The sequence below is a fragment of the Neodiprion virginianus genome, chromosome 5 (assembly GCF_021901495.1).
Source record: "Neodiprion virginianus isolate iyNeoVirg1 chromosome 5, iyNeoVirg1.1, whole genome shotgun sequence".
Taxonomy (NCBI): domain Eukaryota; kingdom Metazoa; phylum Arthropoda; class Insecta; order Hymenoptera; family Diprionidae; genus Neodiprion; species Neodiprion virginianus.
Window position 1 is genome coordinate 17,681,005 of NC_060881.1, and position 23,736 is coordinate 17,704,740.

The following is a 23,736-nucleotide window of genomic DNA, read 5'->3' on the forward strand; positions in this document are numbered from 1 at the left end:
TTTCAATCAATTTTTTTAGTTACTATAAGAAATGAAATTTTTCTCAGTGTAGTAAATTGGCATAATTACTATTCTTTTATCCATTCACGAGGGTGTTTCGTTCGGGAGCTTCGCGTTTTTCGCTTCAATTTAATATAAACAAACCTTTTATTAATGAAAAAAAATTTCTGGTTGTCAGCCACAGATATCTCCGAAATTGTTTTGTAAACGTCTAGTTTCGGAATCCTATGTTTTCCCATTCAAATAATTCGAGGGTGGTGTAATTTTTTAAAATAATTACTACCTGTACGTATTTGCTCACACAGACTTGATCCTAGAATTATATTGCAGACAATTGAATTTCCCAAAAGATTATCCATTGCGGAAAGTCCGTAGCTCGAACGGTTTAAAAGTAACAAGCTTTGAAAATTGATTTTGAGTATGTTTTTATTAGCTTATCGGTGGAAGTTACCACAAAAAATAGACCAGTAAATTTCTAGGAATTCATTTATCTAAAAAAAGGTCTACAGCTCAAACAGTTCAAAAGTTATCAGTCTCGAAAGTCAACCTTACGTGAAAATTCATCTGTAAACATTATTTTTGATATGCTTAACCACTGACTTTGCAATAAAAATTCAAACGAAGCTCTTACGGTGAATTTAATTTTCTGCAAAATGCCTTCAGGATCAAAATCCATACGGGGTTTAATGCGGACGACTGGTAACAATTGAAATAACAAAACCGACGTCTTTCCCACGTTAATTAAATTCTAAAAAAACTTGAAAGAAATTATTTCACCAAAACTCCCCAGGTGCCGTCTCTCTTAAAAAATGACTTTAGATTTGAGTTCCTGGGGGTCGAAAACGTCCCCAAACGCAAAAACGCAGCCATGTCCCGAATATTTTAAATCCGTACGTATTTTCCCCGGACTATTAATCCAATGCCCTACTAAAACCAACCGCCTGCATCGGAATCCTGCAGTCTCTGCAGCCGTCGGAGCAAATCGAGCCAAAGTTGTCGGGGCTAACGGATTAGCCGGTAGATGGCAGCCAAGTAGTTGCGCATTACTCGTCAATTACTAATTGAAGTGGATTCTGGTTATGTATACATACCAGAAATATATGCACATATGTACGTACAACCTCCGCATATTCTCTGCGGTAGGATTCCTAGCAGGAGACAAGAGTCGCTCACAAATACACGTATTTAGGGCATCTAATGGCAATCACATTGCATGGCACATTTTCCCTGCCTGAAACATCCGGCTCTAAATTGTCTCGCCCTTTTCTGCATTTAAATTCATCTGATGGTTTCACCTAATCGCGAATGACCATCAACCCCGATTCTTAATTTCATCCCTAACCGTTCTATATGGAAATAAATATAAGAAATCAAATCTCTTTTATTTTTTTTTTTTCTATTTCAGAAGGCAATTTTTTTTTTTTGATGTACTTTTGTTTTGGACTTTTTCAACTATTGACTGGTTTTTTTTTTTTTTAGAAAAGCGGTAACGTAGCAACAAGATACCCGAAACACTTGGACGTTTTAAAATAATGTTTGTCAGAAATTCCATTTTTTTTTTGCAATTTTGATGCATTTGGATTTTTGTCCATAATCACTTTCTCGTATCAACTCTTAGTTTTCTCTTGTTCATATTTTGTCCGATGAAAACTATGGAATCTCTACTGTATTTGGCGCGAATTTGACATAAGGTGGATAATTTAAATTTCAACAAACATGAACTTCTGCGATCTGAGTGTTTCTTTTTGATAGAATTTGTATTTTTGGTAGAAAGTTTCAGTGATAAATTTGTAATAATAAATAGATTAAAGATATTTCTCGAACTCGAATAATGGTTCGAACAAGAACGAGGAAGGTGGTCTTCCTTGCCACGAAAACTCAAAACTGTCTTAATTCTTTACCTGAAGACTTTCCTTTTCTTATGTATTTGTATTAAGCTGTATATAAGGAATCATATAGGCACACAGCAGTTGGAAGTTGCGGTATGTGCGGGGTTTCTATTTTTCTTCTGCCTGTGTTTTTTCTTGAACCAGTAAAAAGTTCGTCTATACATCAGAGTAAGCTAAATAAATTAGGGTTGAAGGGTTACGAATATAAATGACGTGCAGGACAAAGACAATGGAATTAGTCGTTAGAAGGGCTCAACTGACAAAAACTAGATTCAAATGGATGCAAAAAAATTCTGTCCATTCATCACCCCATGGGATGCTTGGCCAAACTTCTCGCGGGAAATCTGATAAAAAAGACTGTGTACAGTATTTGTATGAGAACATATTATATTCATAGCTTTAATAGATTAAGCGCATGCTTGGTTAAAAATTGTAAAGTCGGTAATAATCAAGACTTACGTGAAAAAAATACTTATGATGATAAACTATGAAATATTCGTGAAAAGCTTTCGAAATACTGCAACACCTAATAATGCTGTAACGAGTAAATATAATGTGTTTTGAACAACTTCCATTAAATTACCTTTCCTTTAACTATCAAAATTGAATACACCATTATTAATTTTTTACACTAATCATGTGGTCTTTTTTTTTTTTTTTTTTTTAAACGGACGTTTTGATAACGAAACTCGTCTCGGGTTGCGTTGACATAGATCAACTTGATGAAAATTTTTCTCTTGGGACTGAATTAACTTTTTCGACTTCACTTTCCGTGGTTAAGTTTCTTTCACCAAGTACAATAACGTCTGTTTTTATTCAAAGGATTCAATATACATTTGTGGAAATACGAGTCGTCTTTTACTCTGCTGAAAAGTTTAGTTTGCTTGACGCAGGCACTTTTTTCGCGCGGCTCTATAAGAGTAAACTCTACCAAACTTGTGTCATGCTGCGATTTCAACGAAACTTTGTTACAGGTTAGTATCCAGATATCATGAAATAAAAGAAAAATTATTGCTGCGGTGTTTTCATATGGAAAAACTTGTAGTCACTCAACTCGATATAATTCAATTTATTTCAACTTTATTTCCATCTCTTTAAACACAATGAAAGTATATCGTTAATTTTTTTAATACAATTTGCGAGGATCTGGATAGCGAGAAAAACACGAGAGCTTATGATAATTTTGAATATCCTAATTACGAAACCCTGTCTAAAATTATTGATATATCTCATCTTGAGTTATTTGAATTTGCTCAGACTCATTTCCGTGCGATGTTCGAAACGTTGCTTCATTCGCGTTCACCATCGTTGTAATTAAAATATAAAAATATTTTTACCGGAAATTTTTCTCTATCCAATTTTCGATCTATCCATTCCGGGCGATTCCCCCTTAAAGCTTGAAGAACCTTAGAATACCGCTGCTTATTTAGTCTCGCCTTTTACGGGAATATCGAGGCGACGCTTGGCGTGAGAACATAAAAAAACATAAACCATGGCAAGTGACGTTTTCTGGAGCGAGTTTCAAGATAGGGATCGATCCCTTTTCTCTTCAGTCCTCCCGGGATGTACTGCAGGCAGAACGGAAGGGCGGGATGAGAAACATTCTCGAGGCAAAGGGTCTGGCTTAAGGTGCGATTATCGTCCCGTTGATTCCTTAAATAAAACGAACCTAGGCTGTATTCAACGCGGGATGACTGCAGGGTGTCAGCTGCTGGAGTCTGAGACGTCGTTGCGATGAGAAAACAAGGCTTCGCGGGGCTTAACCGACGTCGCGGGTGTATTATAACGGCCGTGGTGTCGGCGCAGGATCAGAGGGAGGGGGGAAAAGGACGAAATCGGTCCCTTCGTGAGCCAGGTTCTATCAAAAAAAAAAAAAAAAAACCGATCCCTTCCGGATGACCGACGTCGCGCGTTGATCAATAGGATCCCTGCACCGGTGCTCCGGCAGCACGCTGCTGCGGAACTCCTCGACCCGGAAAATTGTTCTCATATCTTGAAATTACTATGCAGCTTATTTGGCAGACGGGGACATAGTGGGTGAAGAGAGATTCCAATAATCGTGGATTTAGAATGTACACGTGGGGACAATGAATCTGAGATGGTGAATTTTTTACACTAGACAGTTATGTTGGCAGCGCAGAGAAACCTACAGCGCCACAGTCGGCCGAGCGCGAAACAAACTCAATCTTAATAAACGTAACACAACCCATGACCGTCGAATCTAACCTTGGAATATCGCGGGGATAATGACTTGTTGGATGACATGTATTCTAATAGTGTTTTCCACTGGTTGCACTGAGTGCGCCCTGGCTCGAACAGAGGAAACTCGTTCCGTGCATGCGTCGCCCGGCATCGGGGCAAACCTTCTGAGTGGAATACGACGTAAAACGTATAAAGGCAGACAAGGATCATAATTTCTCCTAAATCAGAAATAATGCGACGTTACTTGACCGACTGCGCGACTGTCGGTTTTTCAAGCAAGTGATAAAGAAGCCAATTGAACAAACGCAACGGTAATTTTTTGTTTGTAAATAAATGTCACAAATGTTAGGCACGAGCATACAAGGGCAAACAAAAATGACAATTCCACCGAAAAGATAAAAATTAATAAGCAGAAAGTCACGTTGTCCCAATCTCCTGAAATATACCCAGCAGTTAACCTCTAAGAGCTGAAAAAAATGTGTATCCATACTTCGATATCGGACATGCTGTGGATTACTCGTATGAAATTTTAAATTTTGGGAATCTCTCCTCTATCTTTCGGCTCCAGCAAGTCATCATCACTGCTAGCCGAAGATGAAATTAGATCTAATAAAAGAGTTGCTGTCACAGCATCTATTTCGACTCTTTCACGATCGGCAGCCATGATTGCACTGCTTTGACATCAACTCCCGATTTCAGGGCAATATTTAACGCACTCAGTGCTAAATTCACGCACCCGAGCTGCCAGTGGAACACGCTGGAAATATGAGTCCACCGCTGGTGCGCTCTCATTTCACACTCAGAGCAACCAGTGGAAAACGCTGTAAGATCAGATTCGACGGTCATGGATTATGTTATGTTTATCGAGATTGAGTTTGTTTCGCGCTCGGCCGACTGTGGCGCTGTAGGTTTCTCTGTGTTGCCAACGTAACTGTCTAGTGTAAAAAATTAGCCATCTCAGATTCGTTGACTCCAAGTGTACCAAACGTTATACATATCAGACAAAGAGCTGTGACGAAATGAATTATACGCAGATGTAACGAAGGTTCCAAAGTTCAACTGAAGTTTGTCCAGTCGAATTTAGTTGAAACGATATTCCTTGAGCATGGAATTTTTTTTTTCTTTAATTTTAGCTATGATAGTATAATTATTGATTGTTTTGAGGAGATTCCAGTATCGAACCATTTCTACAGTGAGAAATTCGCATCGTTTGACTGATTTTAATGAGCTAGAGATTATTTTGATCGTAAATGAGTTCTGTATAAATGAACAAAATGATATTTTTAAAGTCGCATACTGAAGTTGTACAAATGATGGATGGGAAACCTATTTTTTGAGTAACAAAATATACCCTCGTTATTCAAAATCTGATTTTATGAATTTCTAAAGAATCCACTTACGAACAAAATGATAGAAATTATTACATAAATAGAGGGATCTCTGCAAAGTCATTAATGATTTAGCTATTACACCTGAAATTTGAGTTTTTAAATTTTTTTTCTCTGGTGGGGAATATTGTTTGAACTACAAAATTCAACTTGATTAACTTCAGTTGCACTGTCAGAACGTCGTTCTATCATATTTCTATCCTTACAATCCTTTGACTGGATTATACATTTAATACATCCTTAACATGGTTGGCCCCCGAAAATATTTCTTTATCAAAGTTATTACAAGATAATTATATGTTCAGTATTCATCAACTTGTTATATTCGTAAGCTACGAAGATCTCTTTAACCAAAATCTCTGATATCGGTGCCTCATTTCAAAATGCTTCGAAGTGATGAAAAATATAGTAAATGTGTTCGATTTCACTTTACTATATCTAATTTTATTCGGGAAACTATCTTCTACAACGTCGCTGAAATGGTGATTTCTTTTTAACATTTTTAACACTCAGTCAAATATTTAACGATGCCAACACGATAAAAAAGGAGTGTTGTGCATTGAATTTGTAGAAAAAAGTCTTTCGAATAAAACGAGCTCTCATAGAATGAAATCAATGGAACCTGTCGCATTTTTCGGAATGAAAGATTCTTTTAGCTTGTGTCTCCAATTTAGTATCAATGTTTATTGAATTAAAAAAAAGTTACTAAGGGACCTTACGAATATACGAATTTAATAAATTCTCTGTTTGATTTTTTCGTAATCAGATTAACGAAAAGATATTAAATTCCGTTTCACCAACCTTCCTTATTATTTTCAGTAGCCTTTTTGATCACAGTTTCGCTGTATTAATTTTATGCAATATAATTAAAAAGTGTACCTACTTTTGTACTTTTGAACACCATGGCCGCCGTATCAGCACAATTCAGTACGATTCAATTTAACAGGGAATTCCGTACCAACTCGACAAGGCTTTGAGCTCAGACCAATATTAATTTGGTTTAAATTAGTTTCGCCGATAATATAAGCATTTCTGCATAAACCCACGATCATTTTTATTGTATCGTTTTTTTTTTTTTTTTTTTTTTTTTTTTTTATAATCCAACCGTTTTTGAGGTATGACTATTCAAAGTTTTTCATGCGTCAGCTTCTTCTAAATTGTCAAAAAATTCTCAAATAATGCATTTTTCGATGTACGATCATATTGAGCTCGCAATCAGTTCCACAATGATGATGAAATCTTAAATTTCATTTATGTTTAAACATTAAAAATAATTTAACGAGCATTCTTAAATCTCATCCACTCTTTAACGGAGATGTTAAAATTATGTAAACAAAGAGTTTCGAAGGGGGATGACGGCAAATGCTTCAGAAAAACTGATCAACAGTTGCGAAAATATTGTAGACTTAAGGGCTTTGCCCCTGCGCGCTTCGTCCGCAAACCCCGCCCTTGGCGCTTCGCTCGGTTAGAATGCGATGCTGTGTGTCTCACTCTGTTTGTTATTGTTCGTGAATTCTCAGCCCTGGTGTTTGAATGCGATTTTTTCAACATCTCAGGTTTTACAGATTATTTCATATTTCGAGCAATATATGTATAGAATGTGTCATATTACGAGTCTGACCGCAGTTGCCAAATCTTGTTATAATCTACGATGTAGTTTCTAAAATTGATTATCGCGTTTTCTAACTTTACCAAATACATGAAGCAGAGGGCCTCGACATCGATTCACTTAGTAACTTTGCAATTTCTATGCCACTTCGTTCAGATAAAATGTGAACGGTAACTTGACGACGATGTATTATTATTATTACTAGTATCGTTATTGTAGTTGTTGTTGTTATGCTAATATACCATTGTTATTGTAAACGTTTTATTGTGTCACCTGTCTTGTTCAAAATTTTTGGCAAGCCTTCCCGCGGCACTACATCAACTATTCGAGATCTGCTTAAGAGGATGCTGTAGTTAGTCTTTACCGACCGAGTAAAAATTCCCTTATTCTGTCCATTAATCACTCTTACGCGTCGCTGAAGCAAAAAAGTTGCAGATCGCGCTATTTTAAATTCAATGCGGAATACAAATGCTCGAAAAAAGTTTTGTTTTACAGAACGATATAGTCAAGAAATCTATTTCTGTAATTGAATTTTCACATATTACAGGAATCTATTTCCTGTCCTTGATCTCGGGCGAAACAAAAAAGATTTTCGAAATTTTTGTTCGACATTGCATGCAGAATGGCACCGTCTCCGGCTTTCTTGCTTCAGTGATGCGTAAACGTGTGTAATAGTCAAAATACGAGAATTTTCACGTGGTCGGTAAGGATTCACTGTACCTTCCCTCCTCTTAACCTAAAAACATTTCGTCGCCTACATAACCTCCGTAAAGCAATTTTTAGAAACGAAGCTTGAGGTGTCCAGCCTACATTAAAATCCAACCGACACCTCGCGCATGCGCAGTGGGAAGCTCAATCTACCGATTATATATTCCACCAGCTCATCCGTGTTAATACGGACCTACTCTCTTCGCCTAGAACAGCATCGCCATCGTCGAATTTTTTAAGAAACGTACGCCTCACACCTGCGGTTCCGTTAAACATTTCGCTCCTCTTTAATACTCCGTGGCCTGGGTTCTACTTCAATGGAGGGTCGAGTAGGATGAAAGAGAGGGAAATGGGAAGGGTAGGCTGGCCAGGCGCGGTGCGGTTTTGGGGAAAATTTTGGCCTCGCTCAACTGCCCTCCTCCCCCTGCGTCGCCGATATTTTCTTGTTACCCCGACGCCAGACGTCCGGGGCTTCACGCCTTACCCGCGGTGCAAATAAATCGGGATTAAGCACCACCCTTGTAGGGTCGACCCGAGTGCAGTGGCTCGGCGAACGGTACAATGGAGAATATAACGAGTTGGTCGACTACTTCTGTACGCGTGTTACACGTATGCAAGACAGGTCTTGAATGTTGGTTGTCTGTGGTTTACGTGCGCATATCCGCGTCAACCTGCACCCATAACAGGATCATCGCCTCTCGCCTGAAAGTGGATGACCAGTTTGGCGAGACAGAGCGTTCGCTCCATGAGAGGCAGTAAAGCCTGGTTCAAAAGAGGAAATCTCTGGAAAAAGGAGTCAATACCATTGACTTACGGAATGGGCACCACAGTCGGCGCTCAGTTTGATTGGTTCTTGAAACTAATCGATACGTGGCAAAAACGAACGGGTTTTTCAATGATTAAAGTGTCCAATTCACTAAAAGTGATTTCGCAGTGTTTGCAATTAACGTTGTCTCAAACATAACACTGGTAGGTATGTTTTTCGATATTCTAAGGGCAGCAGAATCAGCCTGAAACATGTGTTATTTTAACAATTTACACGTATTCAGCATATGTTAATGTAACCTACAATACCACCCGCAAAGCATCAATAGAGAAGATTATTACGCGAAACTGATTCGGTCGGGAAGTTGCAAAGATCATTTTTTTTTTTTACGAACATAAAACACTCATGTATATTTTTATGTAAATAGAACGATTATTTCATACTTACGTAGGCGATTTATTTTGACATCTCTGCTCAATAAGTTTGAGGCACTGCAAAATTAGTTTGGAACCTTCTGTAACATGAGGTTACGTGAAATATACAAGTTTACTGCTTTTAATAATAGATAAGAAAGCTCAAATGGAAGACAAAAAAAAAACCCAAACTCCGGTAGTCCGAAACATCTGTCGAATTGCAGCGAGTACCAGTACATACGGTTATAATTTCATTCAAGTGACCAAGTTTCAGTGCGACCGAAATTGAAGTTGGAAGCCGTTAAACATTGAACTTTCGTAAGACTGGGTGGGGTACAAAAATGTGAAAGACCAAAAAGTCGACGGGACGAAATCCCAGAAGTCATAATATCGACAGTTAAAAACGTAGAAAGACCATAAATACAAAAAGGAGACTTGTAGAAAAATTAAAACTGACAGCGCAAAAATGTATAAGTAAATTGATACCGACATTTTTCTTGAGAATGAGCAAGATTGCGAAGTGCAAAATATTAAAATTGCAAAAATGCCGAACAATCAAAAAGTTGACCGCTCAAATGTCAGACTCGTCATGTCTTTCTCGAAAATCTACGAATCCGAAGTTATCAATAACAACTAACCAAAGACTCGAATGGTAGAAATCCCCAACCCACTATAGACAGAATGGCCAAAATTCGAAAGGTTGGATGACGTCAGAAGCACATATATTCTCTGCAACGCTACACGAATCCGATGGCTTGTATCTAATGCCATCTAGCATAAGTCTAGATAACTATGACAACTGTATTGCGGCCTTTCGGCTTTCTGTCGCTTCTGCATTTTGCTGAACGTAATTTTGCTCCTTCTGAACTTTGACTGTTTGACAACTAATTTTTCCTATTTTGCGGCTGTTCGAAGGAGGGATTTTGACCCCTACCTGTAACACTTTGCAAAATCTCAAAAAATTACAGAAAATTTCTTGTGAAGGAAAAAAAAAATGTGCGACCTTACAAAAAGTCGGATCTTATCGATCGACTTAGAAGTTATAAATTATTTACTAGCGTTATGAGTCAATTTATTTTTCAGTTCTAGATTTTTCGGGGCACTCTGAAGAATTTTAAAAGAATTATAGAATATTTCGGAAAAAGAAGAATAATTGATTATATGTATAATGTACGAATTGAAAAGGATAATACATTTATTCAATATCGTAAAAATTTTTAACACAAGTCTTGACAAAAAAATCCGATAAAATGTCTTTCAATTGTTTCATAGCAATGCTCAAAAGCCTCTGTATATCTTCCGGATTTCTAAAAGTGGCGTGAAACTTCCAAATCTAATTGCTTCTTACTTCGAAACGGAAAAAAAAAGAAAAAAAAATACGGGTAGTTGTATTTGAGAGTACTATCCTATATACCTATGGGGAAATTACCACAAAATTGGAGATCGTGACCTCCAACGCTGCGTCAGACCGCATGGATTCCCCGACTACGTCTGACTTTCCTTCAAATTGAGCCAATTTCGAATAAACTTTCTTGTTCGAGGATCGTTATAAAAGGTGTTTTTGCACTATTCTATTGAACAGTTTTGTAACGGATTACGCCTTCTGTTTGAAGATAACGAGAAGTTAAAAGCATTTCTGTGAGCCAGTTTACCAGAGTATCAAATTATTCGTCCGACATGAAACAATTTTATCATTATTTACAAATAAAACCAAGTCTTACCGGTTGAGTAAGCATAGTTTGGGAAATTATATAGTTTGCTTCACAAGTTTCAGCGTAATCTCCATCTTGTATTATCTCTATCATTTTCCGAAGTTTGAGGAGATCGTGCTTAGGCAACGAAAAATTTGTAAAATGTTTCACCAAGTTTGTCGGTAAATCTTGAATTTCCATCCAATAGTTAAGGAAAATCAGTCTTTAAAAAAAAAAATGATCTGTCAATTACATCCAAAAAGTTAAACTTTCTCAAAATATTTGGTTTCTTAAGTATGACGTCACATTTGAAATCGTAATATCACAAAAAGTTTCAAATCCAACCGATGTTTTACGAAAAAATGAAATCGATTCTCTTAAATACTGTCAAGAGGATATCTTACCTCCGCCAAATGAGGCAAATCTTATTTCAAAATTTCAAATTTTTTTGAGTAATTGATCTCTTCCAACTTTGGCATATGATAAGGCTTATGGTGCTTGTGGGTTAGCTAAGAAAAGTTCGTAGAATTGACGATAAAATACAAAAGAATAACTGATACAGCTGCAGTAGCGTACCATAACCTCAAACCGAGTGAAAACTAGCTGCAAATAGTTCAGTGTTTCCGTCAATTTTTCGACCCTTCTTTAGCTGACCCACAAGCACAATCTAAAGTCCTATCATTTCTGAAACTTTGAAGAGATTTCATTATTTAGGAAAAGAAAGAAGTGTAAAATACGATTTGCCGTATTTGACGGAGGTCTGACATCCCTTAAAATCGGTCACGTGATCCGATGATCAAAACTTTCAACACACCCCAATGCACGTGAGAGTATGTATGAACTCTTGTACCTGCATCCTATGTACATACTTATACCTACCTATATTACCTATATGTATGGAGCCGCAAGCACGTACACCGGTATTTGGTTAGATACACGCACAGCATCGCATTGCCTGTCGCGCAGGCGCAATTTATCGACTGAATCACCGTCTCTGTTCTCCCGGTAGCGCGATTCTCGTCTCTCCTCGCTTTAACTTTCCTATAACTCCTGTAACTTTCTTCCTCGCTTGTCCCGGGATTATCTATTTGCCACGCTATCTTCATCTAATTCTCCCCTTCTTTATCGCAATCGTTCGGTTGCTCAGCAAACCGAAGTTACACTGATTTATTCATCATAGTTATAAAACCTCGCTTGCACACAAGTTTACTACTTAATTAATTAAACATTTTGTTAGACGTATCAAAAATTAAATGGTTGCACCGTCTGAATAAAAAGTTTGGAAAAGTCAAAATACCGATTAAAAAATCTCCGGAAATATTAATTTCGCCAATGATACAAACACGAACGAATCAATGCCCTTACTATAGCTGATTTTTAATCATCCAACCGGGTTACCAGCAGTTGGTCTCAGAGCGAATAAACATTCGCCTACAAAAGAAGGTGGCCAATCAATGCGCATGGTAGCAGCGACCAGCTGCTACCACTCCTGATCAACAATCACCCTATATACAGAGTGAGTAGTTAATGGTCGAATGGTATAACGCGCAGGCACTAAAATTCTCGGGCAAAAGCTGTTGTTTTATCAGGTTGACCAACCGTCATAAGTTCAGATGACAGGCCGCTGCGATGCATGCAACCTCAAAAATGTTGGTCATCCTGGGAAAACAACTGCTTTTGCGCATGCGCGTTAGATCGCTCGACCATTAGCTACTCACTCAGTATATGTAATAGAAATTAATCTGAGCAAATTTGGATAACACGAGCTACAGCAAAATTCAGAGGAAGTTTTGTGATTAAAATGTAGGGCCATAATAATTGAACTCTGGTGTCTTTTATCCGATTCCAATGTTTTTAGGTTTATTTTATTCGTCGTTGAGATTTTTGGAAAACACATGACATTTTTTTTACGAACAGAGTGGATCGAAGTGAGCTACTAGTCAGTAAGAAAAATGCGGTCTAACACATTGCAATCGGATTAAAAACGTCAGAATTTAAGGAATTCGAAGTTTCTAATTGTAAAACATATTCACAAATTATTGATAAATCTCGTTATTTGCTTGTATTATTTAAATTTGCTCAAAATTTTGTTTTTACTTAAGATGATGTTTAAATCGTTACAGCAAGACTGAAACCGCGCTCACCTGCAGATCTCTGCCTTACCCACAGCAGTTCCCTGTAAAGGACGTGTTTGCTAGTCCATTATTTTTATGTCAAGCATATCACATTAAAAAATAGTGTGCAAAAGTAAAATTCTATCAACCGAATGGGCTTTTGAGCAATGTGTTTTCTTTAGCTGACGGATTAAAGACGTACAATTCTTTACTACATTTACAATTATCGGTGACAGTACCATTTGAATGTGCATGACTATATAATTGAAACAGTTTCGCGGGATACAGAAACGGATTAGTGAAACAGTGCGTCGATATTTTCTTAATTGAAGATTACTATAGTCAAACAACAACAACGAATATCGTGACTTGATATCGCAAGGCCAAGTTTTAGTTGTTATCTCGATTAACATTTTACAGCAGTAACGGATCCATTTCATGAAAGCTTCCTGTCATAAGTTAAGATGAGACTACCTTATACTTGGATGCCCGCCCCATTCCATTTCTCGATCAGGTTTGGAAGACTAGCTCTATACAGCTGGAAGGATAGTTCGTTCATCCCCTCATGCGGAACAACGAGTAATTACCGTGCACCTTTTCTGGGCCAAAAATACATTTGTTCTCGAAGCTAACAAGTCGGAAGCGACAATCCGATCAAGTTTCAAAAGGAGGTAGAAGAAACACGTTGCAATGATTCAAATATAACCGCTCATTGTACACGGCACGATCGGATTAGGTTAGACTCAGGGAGTGGGGCACCTGGTCGCAAATTTAAGGAGAAAATTAGGTGGCTTGGTCTACGTCTCTCCAGGAGGAAGGAGGTGCGGAGGTTTTGCTCTCTGAAAAGAAATCGTAATCGATCCAAAATCGACCAATTAAAAATAATAAAGTAAATCTAAACTACGAGGACATACCTTTCAAATTAAAAATTAAACACTCCAAAAGCCAAGCCCAAATTTAAAAAGAGACGATATAGAACGAAGAAATAATAAAAGTGCAATAAAAAAATATAGTGCCTTGAGGAAAGACGGTTATTGACAATTATTTATAATCTCAATAATATCCACCAGTTTTAACCATATACACTGTTTTAAACAATATACACCTGGAATGAATAAATTGTGGAATGGATGAATGAATGAATTTTAAACCTAATGACGGCTCATGTGTGGATATATTTATAAATAAATTAAAATTTTCACTCTACTATTTATAGTTTATAAAAGATTCTTAATATTGATTTCGCATAATTTTTAATTTTCAAATAATCTTATAACGTACATTTTATCCTGCGTTCCATAACACAATTCCTCATTTAAAACAGAATTGAAGCAAGTTTCACAATTTGCAAAAAGTCACGGTGTGACGTCGTAAGTTGATAAAATATATCTCTTATATAAACCGTCAAGCGGATTAGTCAAAAGGCTAACCTAATTTTAGCAAAATTAGTACTGCGGTTTGTCCGGAATCCTACCTACAAAGAAATTATACACTGACCCGTGTGATTGACAATTATGAAACAAAATTCCTTAAACTGTATTTCAGTAGCGGGAAGTTGTGTTTCAAATTTGAATAAATTATCCTGAAGAATGTAGAAGTTAAGAATTTGATCTAAGTTCGAACGTTCGCAATTTTCGAAATGAATGTGTAAAAGGTCTGACAAAGTTACTGGAACATCATCCGAATTTCACCCATTACAATGAAGCGGTTTGTTTGGTATCGTGGCAAAATTTGTACACCAGCATACACGTGCATGGAATTTGGAAAACTTAAAATACTCGCAAACAAGTTTATACGGGTCATGAAGCATGTCTCCAACGCGTTGTCAGAATCTTTCTTACATCACGAACGGTAGTTCCAAATAACAGAAATTCAACCGTTTATATCCATAACTCATGCAACTATCACCGATCTACCGTAACACGAGTGGTGAAATGTCAGATTGAGTCCGCAGTCAAGATAAAAATCCACACACTGTGAGAAACGGTGGCATTAAAATAAACCAATGATGGTCGGAGCCGTTGATGCAGTAAAAAAAGACAGTAAAAAATTGCTACGATTTATTATTTTTAGCCTTCAAGGAAAATATTTCACCAACTCAAAGGTCTCATGTACGGGGTAGCGAGGCTGGATATTAGGGACGTTATTACTTGAAAGGGAAATTTCGACATTCCATTTCTACTCAGACAACTGTTTCTCAAAACATGGTTAGAAATCATAAAAGAATGTCAAAAAAGTGCAAAAATCATCATATTCGACGTGGCGCTGCAGCAAAAAAAAAACTAATTCTTGGGGGTGAAATACGCCTGAAGTAATGAAATGACAAAAAGAAATTTTTTTTTTACATCGATTAGATTTCAAAATATAACGATTTTTAACTGTTATGAATTTTTTTGGATACTAGGGAGTGGCCCCTCATGCCCAAATTAACTTGTATGAGAGGTCTTTTGGTAACGAATACCCACGATTTTTTTTTTTGTCAGTATCCGTGCATTGAGTCTTAAGATGAAAAAACGAATGCACGAATTATCGTTTTTTCACCCCCTGGAAAGAAGGGAGGGCGTTATGGAGTTACGAATCGCTGGACACATGTTCTTACGACTTAAGAAATATTTCTGAACGGATAGTTTGAAAATCTCGAGATAGGGGCGATTGGCCCCTGTTAACCAGGAATATCCTTACAGTCTATTAGAAGTTAACACCGCACTTTTCTTACAGTGAGTGATGTTGAGAACGTTTCATAAAGCCATCTAAACATGTCGAAAATGAATTTTGGATGCTTTCACATAATCGGGGTTTCATATCTGTTCATGGCGTCAGAATGCCGTACATGATTTTTTATTCATCAGCCGCATCCTCCATTTCATTGTAAGCATCACTGCATTGTGTAATGGATTTACAAAGGGTTCTATCCGCGTCCTCATCTAGTTTTCTGTGTACAGAACGAGATCTAGGATACAGCCATTCACTCAATTCCGAAGATACAGACCGTGGAAGTCGTAGGTAACATTTAACAAGGCGGGGCATTCAATTACCTAACCCTCTTTCTATCGCCCCTTTGCCTTCCGCCAGTTCCCGAACCCTCGTCGTGCAGCCGCGCTCTGTCATCCTCTTGCTCCCGGCTGAAAACCCCGTTCCAGACCAGAAACTAAACTGAAGATGAGCCAAACTCATCCCCTACTCGGCTAACCGCTGAACGACCGAATCCTACTCGTCCTACCGAAGGACTCGAGACTCTCTCGAACGTGTTCAAGTAACCATTCCTAACTTTGCACTACTCGGCGATTGTTATAAAAGATGCACCGTTCGTCGTCACTGTACCATTTGTGACCACTGTTATAAGATTCTAGAATCATTCGTTGATGCAATTTTTAATCTCTTTAATTATTCTATTCGTCACTAAAATCCAACTTTGTGCAAGTATTGAAGAGGAGTATTCCGAGTATTCATACTTGATACACTTTGTGCTGTTCAAAAGTCGCAATTCCGCATAAAACCGAACACTCTTGTTCAATTTGTGGTCGTAAGCTTCGATTACATGTAATGAATACAGCCACAACTGGTACTCATTTTACTACTATCATCTAGGTTGCTTAATCCTGGAATAGTTTATGGTATAGAAGACTCGACTCGAATTTTTTTGGATATTTCAGAGTAGTGCAGAGAACAATCGTACACCACCCACACCTATAAGAAAAACTCATTTATCGCACCAGTTGAAATGATTTCATCTGGGTTTCAACTTTCTCTGAGGTGCGCGTTGCGAATACTTATTTTTTGTAAACCAATACATCTAAAGTATTTTTCAGTCGTATAAATCGATCAGCATTTCAGTTAGCGATGATGATTATTAAACAGATGGCTGTTTCCCGATATGAAAAAGTAGTTTTTGGGGTGAACAATCTGTATTCCATTCTTTATGTTAAAAATTTCAAGGATTATAAACTTTGTATAAACCTATGTAAATCCCACTATTAGATCATCTGACAGAGAATTGAAAATGTGAAGAATGACTGTAGCGTATTATGAACTTTTCAATTTTTCTTTTAACTAACTTTCCAATGAGAGCTTACGAATGACAGTAATACTTCGTCTAAACCAATCTAGTAATACATATTTTCAGTAAAGATTTCTATACAAAATAACCGCCATAACGATAATTTGAACTCGGAATGTAAAATTCATTATTATACCTGAACCAACCTGTATCCAACGTTTTCACATTGAGAAATGCATAACAATTAGCAAAGTACTGTAAAAATTTACTTCATCGCACGAGTACGATGTGGGACCATTGAATGATGAAAATGCGTGTCGGCCCGTGACAAGTTTACAATCCGTTTTATGTGGCTCTATTACATCGGTGAATATTTCATGACTTGAAACACGGTGTTCGGATATTGGTGGATGGTTCCATCCCCTCACTAGAGAACAGCCTAACTCGAGATAACTTTTATGGTCATCCCCGCTGCGGCTGAGGTTGCTCATTACATTCATTTACATACCTATAGAGGCTAATATCTCAGCCCTCCGTGTGAAATATACCTGACTGCGATGAGAATAGGCCCAAGTTAACTATGCCCACGATTTTTACGGCCCAATCTCCGTAAATTTACGTACAATTTGTTCGGCGTTTCGAAGGCGTTACCACAAATATTCCATTTTATTACTCACCTTTTATTACTCACCTTTATTGCGTCTGGCGAGAACTATTCACACCCTGATCTGAGCCCGGCTTGCAACGAAAAAAAACTCACCGAAAGACACTTCTTAGGTACGAGTTTTTTGACGCCATCTTGTTCGTAAGGAAATCAATGAGAGACTGAAAAGGAGACCCCAAACCTCTGCTTATACTTAGCTTTTAATTTTACCCAGCCTAAGTGTCCAATTGTTCATGGATTTATACGGTTTCATGCTTGAAACTAATTTTCGCAGCTGTAAGTAGTGGTTGACAATTAATGACAGTTAATTCGTGAAAACAGATTAAAATTATGTTACGAGTATCAAATCTTTGCCTTTATCTGATGGCTGTTCTCTACAATTTCACTGAGACACTTCTCATATCATGTGCTAATGCTGAATATACATACATAAATACATAAATTTTTGCTCTAAACCTGAGATTGTCTCAAGGGTCCAGGAGAAAACCGCTTTAGTCAACTCGGACTGATTTCAAGAAAAATACAAATGAATGTTTGCTTTCTTATAAGAGTACATTCGAAAGCAATTCTTCTGGCAGGTTTTTCCTGAACTGATGCTAATTTTCTCATTTAACAGTTTTATTTTCGGAAAGTACTCTGTAATGCCACAACAATGGTATCGCTAACTTGTTTTCAATGAAAAATGGAAATAAGCGGTTTTCCCTGGACCCTTTAACTACAGATATTCATCTACGCCAAGATCTTGACCTCACATCATCAATTTATCAGACCACTCCATCCGTGAAGGTCAATGCTACATAGTGAAGGCTAATGTAATTCCAGCCAGCGATCATGTTGTTCCTACTACATTTACTCGTAAACCACAAAGAGTCGTGCTCAAATTCTAAAAAAAGGAATTGCTAATGTGCCGGGCAAATGAAATGGTAGAGCTTGCACAATTTTTCTACTAACTTTACAATGGAGTGATGGAATACCGACATCAGATAAACTGTTGTCATTTTCACGGCATTGTATGGAAGATCATATATATAATTTCGGTATTTCAATTTTAGAGTATTCGCAGCAAATATACGTCGATGTCGTTGTCATCACGATAGCGTGACTGTAATAGATTCTGTAGTTGCTCTATATAGCCAGAAGTTTACAACGCTGATATCGTAACTCCAGTAATATCCTTTTCCTTGCACCTAGTGCTAAAAAAAGAGGTCAACGTTAAAGATTCTTCACCCAAGCGATGGACTCATGCGCAGCTTTGGAGCGTTTTACCTGAACACCGGATAAGGAAACCACGTTTAGGTATGCGTAGGCTGAGCATCTTATGTGACAAATCGAGGTATTCATCAAGAGGTCCAGGACTATGTATGAACTCAACCGGTTAGTCATCCATGAGCGATGGTTATAACTTATACAGGCTCGCAGTGCACCCACTGACCATTCTTCATTGTGACCGTGTTCATGATGGAGAGAACGAATGCAACTCGGGTTTCAAGCACTCATATGTGCGAGTGTTTGATGGGATGAAAGAAATCTAACAAGACCCATTTCTTGCAGCAACGTCTCTTCGCGATGGTCTGCCCTCCGGATTTGATATCTTCTCTTCTTCCGTGTAGCCTGACGCGCTTTGATTTGGTCCGCCTTGATCCGACAACAAAGATCAACAACTGCGGACTGCGATTATCACACTCGATTGAATTTATAACCGGACCCCTTTACCATTCATCCGAGAGTCTGTGATATCTTTTCGCATTGGATTGTGTCCGGATCTGGCGACTTGTGATTTCATTATCCGGTTGAATAGTGAGTTATTTTCTTCGTTTGTGATAAAAATAGTGTAAGATTTTTAGACCATACTTCCTAAAGGAAAATGATCCCGCTTTTGCCTCGTTGGAGAAAAAACAATACATGCAACAGAGTTTTTCTGAGCATTACATGCGTTTCGGAACCCATTGAACAGCTATAACAGATAGTTTTCAGATCCACGATTAGGATACTTTTTTCTCTATACGAATTTTGTGATTAGTCATTCAAGATGTGCCACTATCAGATGTTTTAATCGCATTGGATACAGAGTACAATTTTCCGGTCGGCTGATTGTGAGTGTGATATAAGTCATTGTGGCATTTTGGAAACATTGATACATCGATGCATATTTTGCTGAGTGAAGGAGCGTTCAAAAACATCTATTAACTTGGTGTAGGTCCATCTTATACCATACCAATACCATTCATCGTGGTAATCAACCAGCTTTAACGAGATCAGCGGTACCTATTCTTTATTCATTCAGCAAGTTTGTCATTTGGGTAAAGAGGAACTTGACGTTAGCGTGATTGACGTACCTATGATTGAATTGTACTGTAAGTACGTTTCGACAGTTTCATCACGACGTTAAAATTAGTATGACTGTTAACGGAACAAATAATTGCCATAAAATGGATGTTTCACAACTTTCCAGTGACTATAGAGGTGCTCAGTTTTCAGAATATGAGTAAGTTTTGGTATGTTTAATGATTTACTGAATTTCAGATAAATGTACGGTTGGTAAATAACGCTGTTTCCAGAAAGCTCATCGTTACGTTGACGTTACGAATTACAAACTATAAAATACACTACCAGTTTTATAAAAAATTCAATTATCCAGATGTCATCTGTATTTCGAAAAAAAACCTTTCAAGACTCAAGAGTAAGTACTTCTCCCATAAGCCGCTGTGTCGAAAATTCGAAACTGCACGCTTTTTAGCGTTTTTTCCTTATTAAGCCGATAACCCAGTGTGATGTGTTGCATCCGCAATATATTTTTCGGTGCACTTTCGGTCGAGAAAAATATTATTTGAACTACAGGTATGCATGATATACCCACAAACATGAATTTTTTTCTGTCACAATCAGTATCTCGGCTGAGATAAGCTATAACCTTCATATCTGTCGAGACGATTTTTCTGAAGCTGGGTCAGCCTCACGTCTCACATCACCTTGGACAGTGTGATTTGACGCGTAATAACGTTTATTCTTTATGGGGACATCGTTCGTGGCGCGCAATTAACGCTAATCTCCGTGGTACGTCCAATTCGTCAAGTGCGTCAAGGGTGACAGCGTCGGAAAAACTAAATTGTCGGAGTCTCTGCTTTTCGCACCTCTTTTACCTGAGTTCTGCGTTCTTGACGTCACGGGTGATGAACTGATTCACCCCACGACTCAACGGACCGTATGAAGTATAAATTTTCGTCGGACGTTGACGTGACATCGTGAGGCTCATCTCAGGACAGTATACTTATGTTTAATAACAGTCTGGAACTAACGGTATTCGGATCAGGATGCAAGTATAATAACCTCCTTGTGGTGTCGTAGCAACATATCGAGTATCACTTACACAAGATGATATAACATCAGCGTAACATCCAAAGCAGCAACATTCGCGGTAGAAGATCGTACATATACATGTTTTTTTCTAGTGAAAGTTGACATTGAAATAATAATTTATTATTATTTTATTATATAATTTATTAATAATATATATTAACAATAAGTTTGAATGCATGATCTTCTATTTTTAATAACTAGGGGCTTCGCCCCTGCGCGCTTCGCGCGCCAACCCCATCTCGGCGCTACGCGCCTCGGGCACTCGGCGCTGCGCGCCTCGTTGTTCGGCGCTTCGCGCCTCACTATTTCCTTACGCATTGTCTAGTAGACAGGCGAATTCCTTCATGTTGATTTAATGACAGGTCCTGCACTTGCTGTCCACTTTAATTCCTTCTGTGCTTACTTTTCTTTTTTTCATCAATCTAAGCTTCCATTCGTTGGTTGAAAATTGGTGTTCCTTCTCTATTGATATCTATCCATCTCCTTGACTTGCTGAATTATTTTTGCTACCGCTCTCCCCGTTATTCTCTAAAATCACCTTCTTTAAACTATTTTTTTCTCTATATTTATGTTGCTGTTCACTCCGTAAAACACCTCTTTCTCTTGTGGTCAACATCGATCATGGTCGTCCTCTTGCCTAGTTATAGGAATATTTGTTTATTATTATTCTCTGGCTTACTTGGTTCTTCGCACTTAAAATTTTATTTTCCTTTTTCCTTTGTGATACTTCCGACCATCCACCATCTTCATCGCCTTGTCTGCTGGTTGAAACTCCTCCTTTCTGTTCGTTGGTTGAAAAGCCAGTATGATATTTTTTGTTCGCTTCCCTATATTTTCGCTGCTGTTCCCGTCGTCTAATTTTTCGCTCTTCTATGTACATCACATTGGTTGGTCGTCCTCTCGATTTATTTTCCGAATCAATCATCGCAATCGATTCTTCTAATTCTTCGACACCCTTCGTTGAATTATTTTTACTGCCGCTCTGCCGGTTATTCTCCAAAATCACCTTCTTTATATTATTTTTTTTCTCTATATTTGCGTTGATGTTCATTCCGCAAAACACCTCTTTCTCTTGTGGTCAACATCGATCCTGGTCGTCCTCTTTCCTGGTTATACGAATATTTGATGGATATTATTCTATGGCTTATTTGGTTCTTCGCACTTACAATTTTATTTTCCTCTTTCTTTTGTGATACTTCCGACCATCCACCATCTTCATCGCCTTGTCTGCTGCTTGAAACTCCTCCTTTCTCCATTGTCATCGTAAATCCTGGCTGTCCTTTTGACTGTTTGGTGATATATTTAGATTTACTATTATTTGATTGTTACTTTTCATACTTATTACTCACTATCTGAATTTTATTTTGGTTCTGCAAGACATCAAAGTGTCCACTGTCTCCGTCGCCGGTGAAGAGTAGCGAGAATTGTGTTCCATTTTGTGATCCGATCCGGTGTGGATGAATTTGTTCTTCGCGATACACGATTAAACATATCTTAAAAATGTCCGCAGCTGCAACTAATTCTGCTTCTCCCCCGTATATTCCATTTTTATTCATATGTGATTTGTAATGACCAGGTGACCTAATCACAGCACCGTTTGACTCATTACCTGTAATAAAACCCGCAAATGTAGACCAATTATCCACTATATTTGAAACGATACTCAGTCTCACCTCTGCGTGTCGATCTTGAGTGCCGTATACACAATACGCCGCCGCGCGAAAAAGACAATTCCCGTCGGGAATCATCTTGATAATTTTCGTTTGCATGTTCATTTTTTGCGTGTCAGAAACAGATACCTATAAAGATATTTGTCAAAGATTGTCATAAACAGCCGATGACAGCTGTCAAAGGGTTTGCTAGATGCATTTTGTTTTGTTTTCGGGATCTCACCCCACCGCCAACTTCATGCATATACTATTGTTATTATAATCTTTTTCTTACTATTGTTATTATAATCTTTTTTGTACTATTGTTATTATAATCTTTTTCTACGTTCATTTGTTTGAAACTTTTTTATTAGATAGAGAGATAATTTCGTCGTTATAATTATGTTCCACATTTCTCGATTATCGTCATGATAATTTTTTTCTTTCCTTATTCACATTTGAATATCAATGGTTCAAATTGACAACTTTAACGATCTGATTTATTAATGTAAGGCTGAAGCCGACCATTGAAAATATATTTTCTGGCTAAAATGATGAAAATTGAACAACTGTATTCGCAGGCAAATGGTTTTGGAGCTATTTTATTTGGACGTCCTACAACCAAACGTAAGTAAGATGCAAGAACAATGAAACTGAAATCCTCGTTGCTGCAGTTTTCACGCTTCTAACGACAAATGGCCCACCTGGAAAATGTCTAGTCCAATTGAACTACAAAATTTATCACTAGATAAGAAATTCATATCTTGATACATCAAAGTTGAAGCGTCTGTTCTCCCGTATGCTAATTCCAGACCGGGCCATCGACACAATATGAGTTTGGTATTCTGAAAAAGTATATAGGAACTTCGGGGGGAATATTCTGCGCAAAGGATTGTTAACCATAATATCAAAATATACGTATAATATACTGTGCTATCTGCGAGAAAGAAGTAAAATGTGCAAACTCGGACTTAGATCACGGGGTTATTGTTAGAGAGAGTGCTATTGATCGCCTTTGATTGAAAAATAAAAATATTTCTGTATGACAAAAACGGCGATTTTCCTGCAATAAAGAGGTTGGGAATTAAGATGGCTGCAGTAAGTAATGTACACTTGGGGACAATGAATCTGAGACGGCTAATTTTTTACGCTAGACAGTTATGTTGGCAACACAGAGAAACCTACAGCGCCACAGTCGGCCGAGCGCGAAACTAACTCAATCTCGATAAACGTAACATAACCCATGATCGTCGAATCTAGCCTTGGAATATCGCGGGGATAAAGACTTG

General features: G+C 37.8%; 1 protein-coding gene across 3 annotated transcripts in view; it reads left to right on the forward strand.

Moving 5' to 3' along the window:
• Positions 1-23,736, forward strand: part of LOC124304323 (chondroadherin-like) — a 73,992-nt gene that overhangs the window by 35,257 nt on the left and 14,999 nt on the right. The window contains exon 1 of one of the 3 annotated variants that reach the window (XM_046762363.1): positions 20,521-20,650. The exons of the other annotated variants lie outside the window; for them this stretch is intronic. Within the exon in view, the coding sequence (XP_046618319.1) occupies positions 20,646-20,650 (5 nt within the window). The 5' untranslated portion in view covers positions 20,521-20,645. Of the gene's footprint in view, positions 1-20,520; positions 20,651-23,736 lie in introns of those variants that run through there. 3 annotated transcript variants of the gene reach the window in all.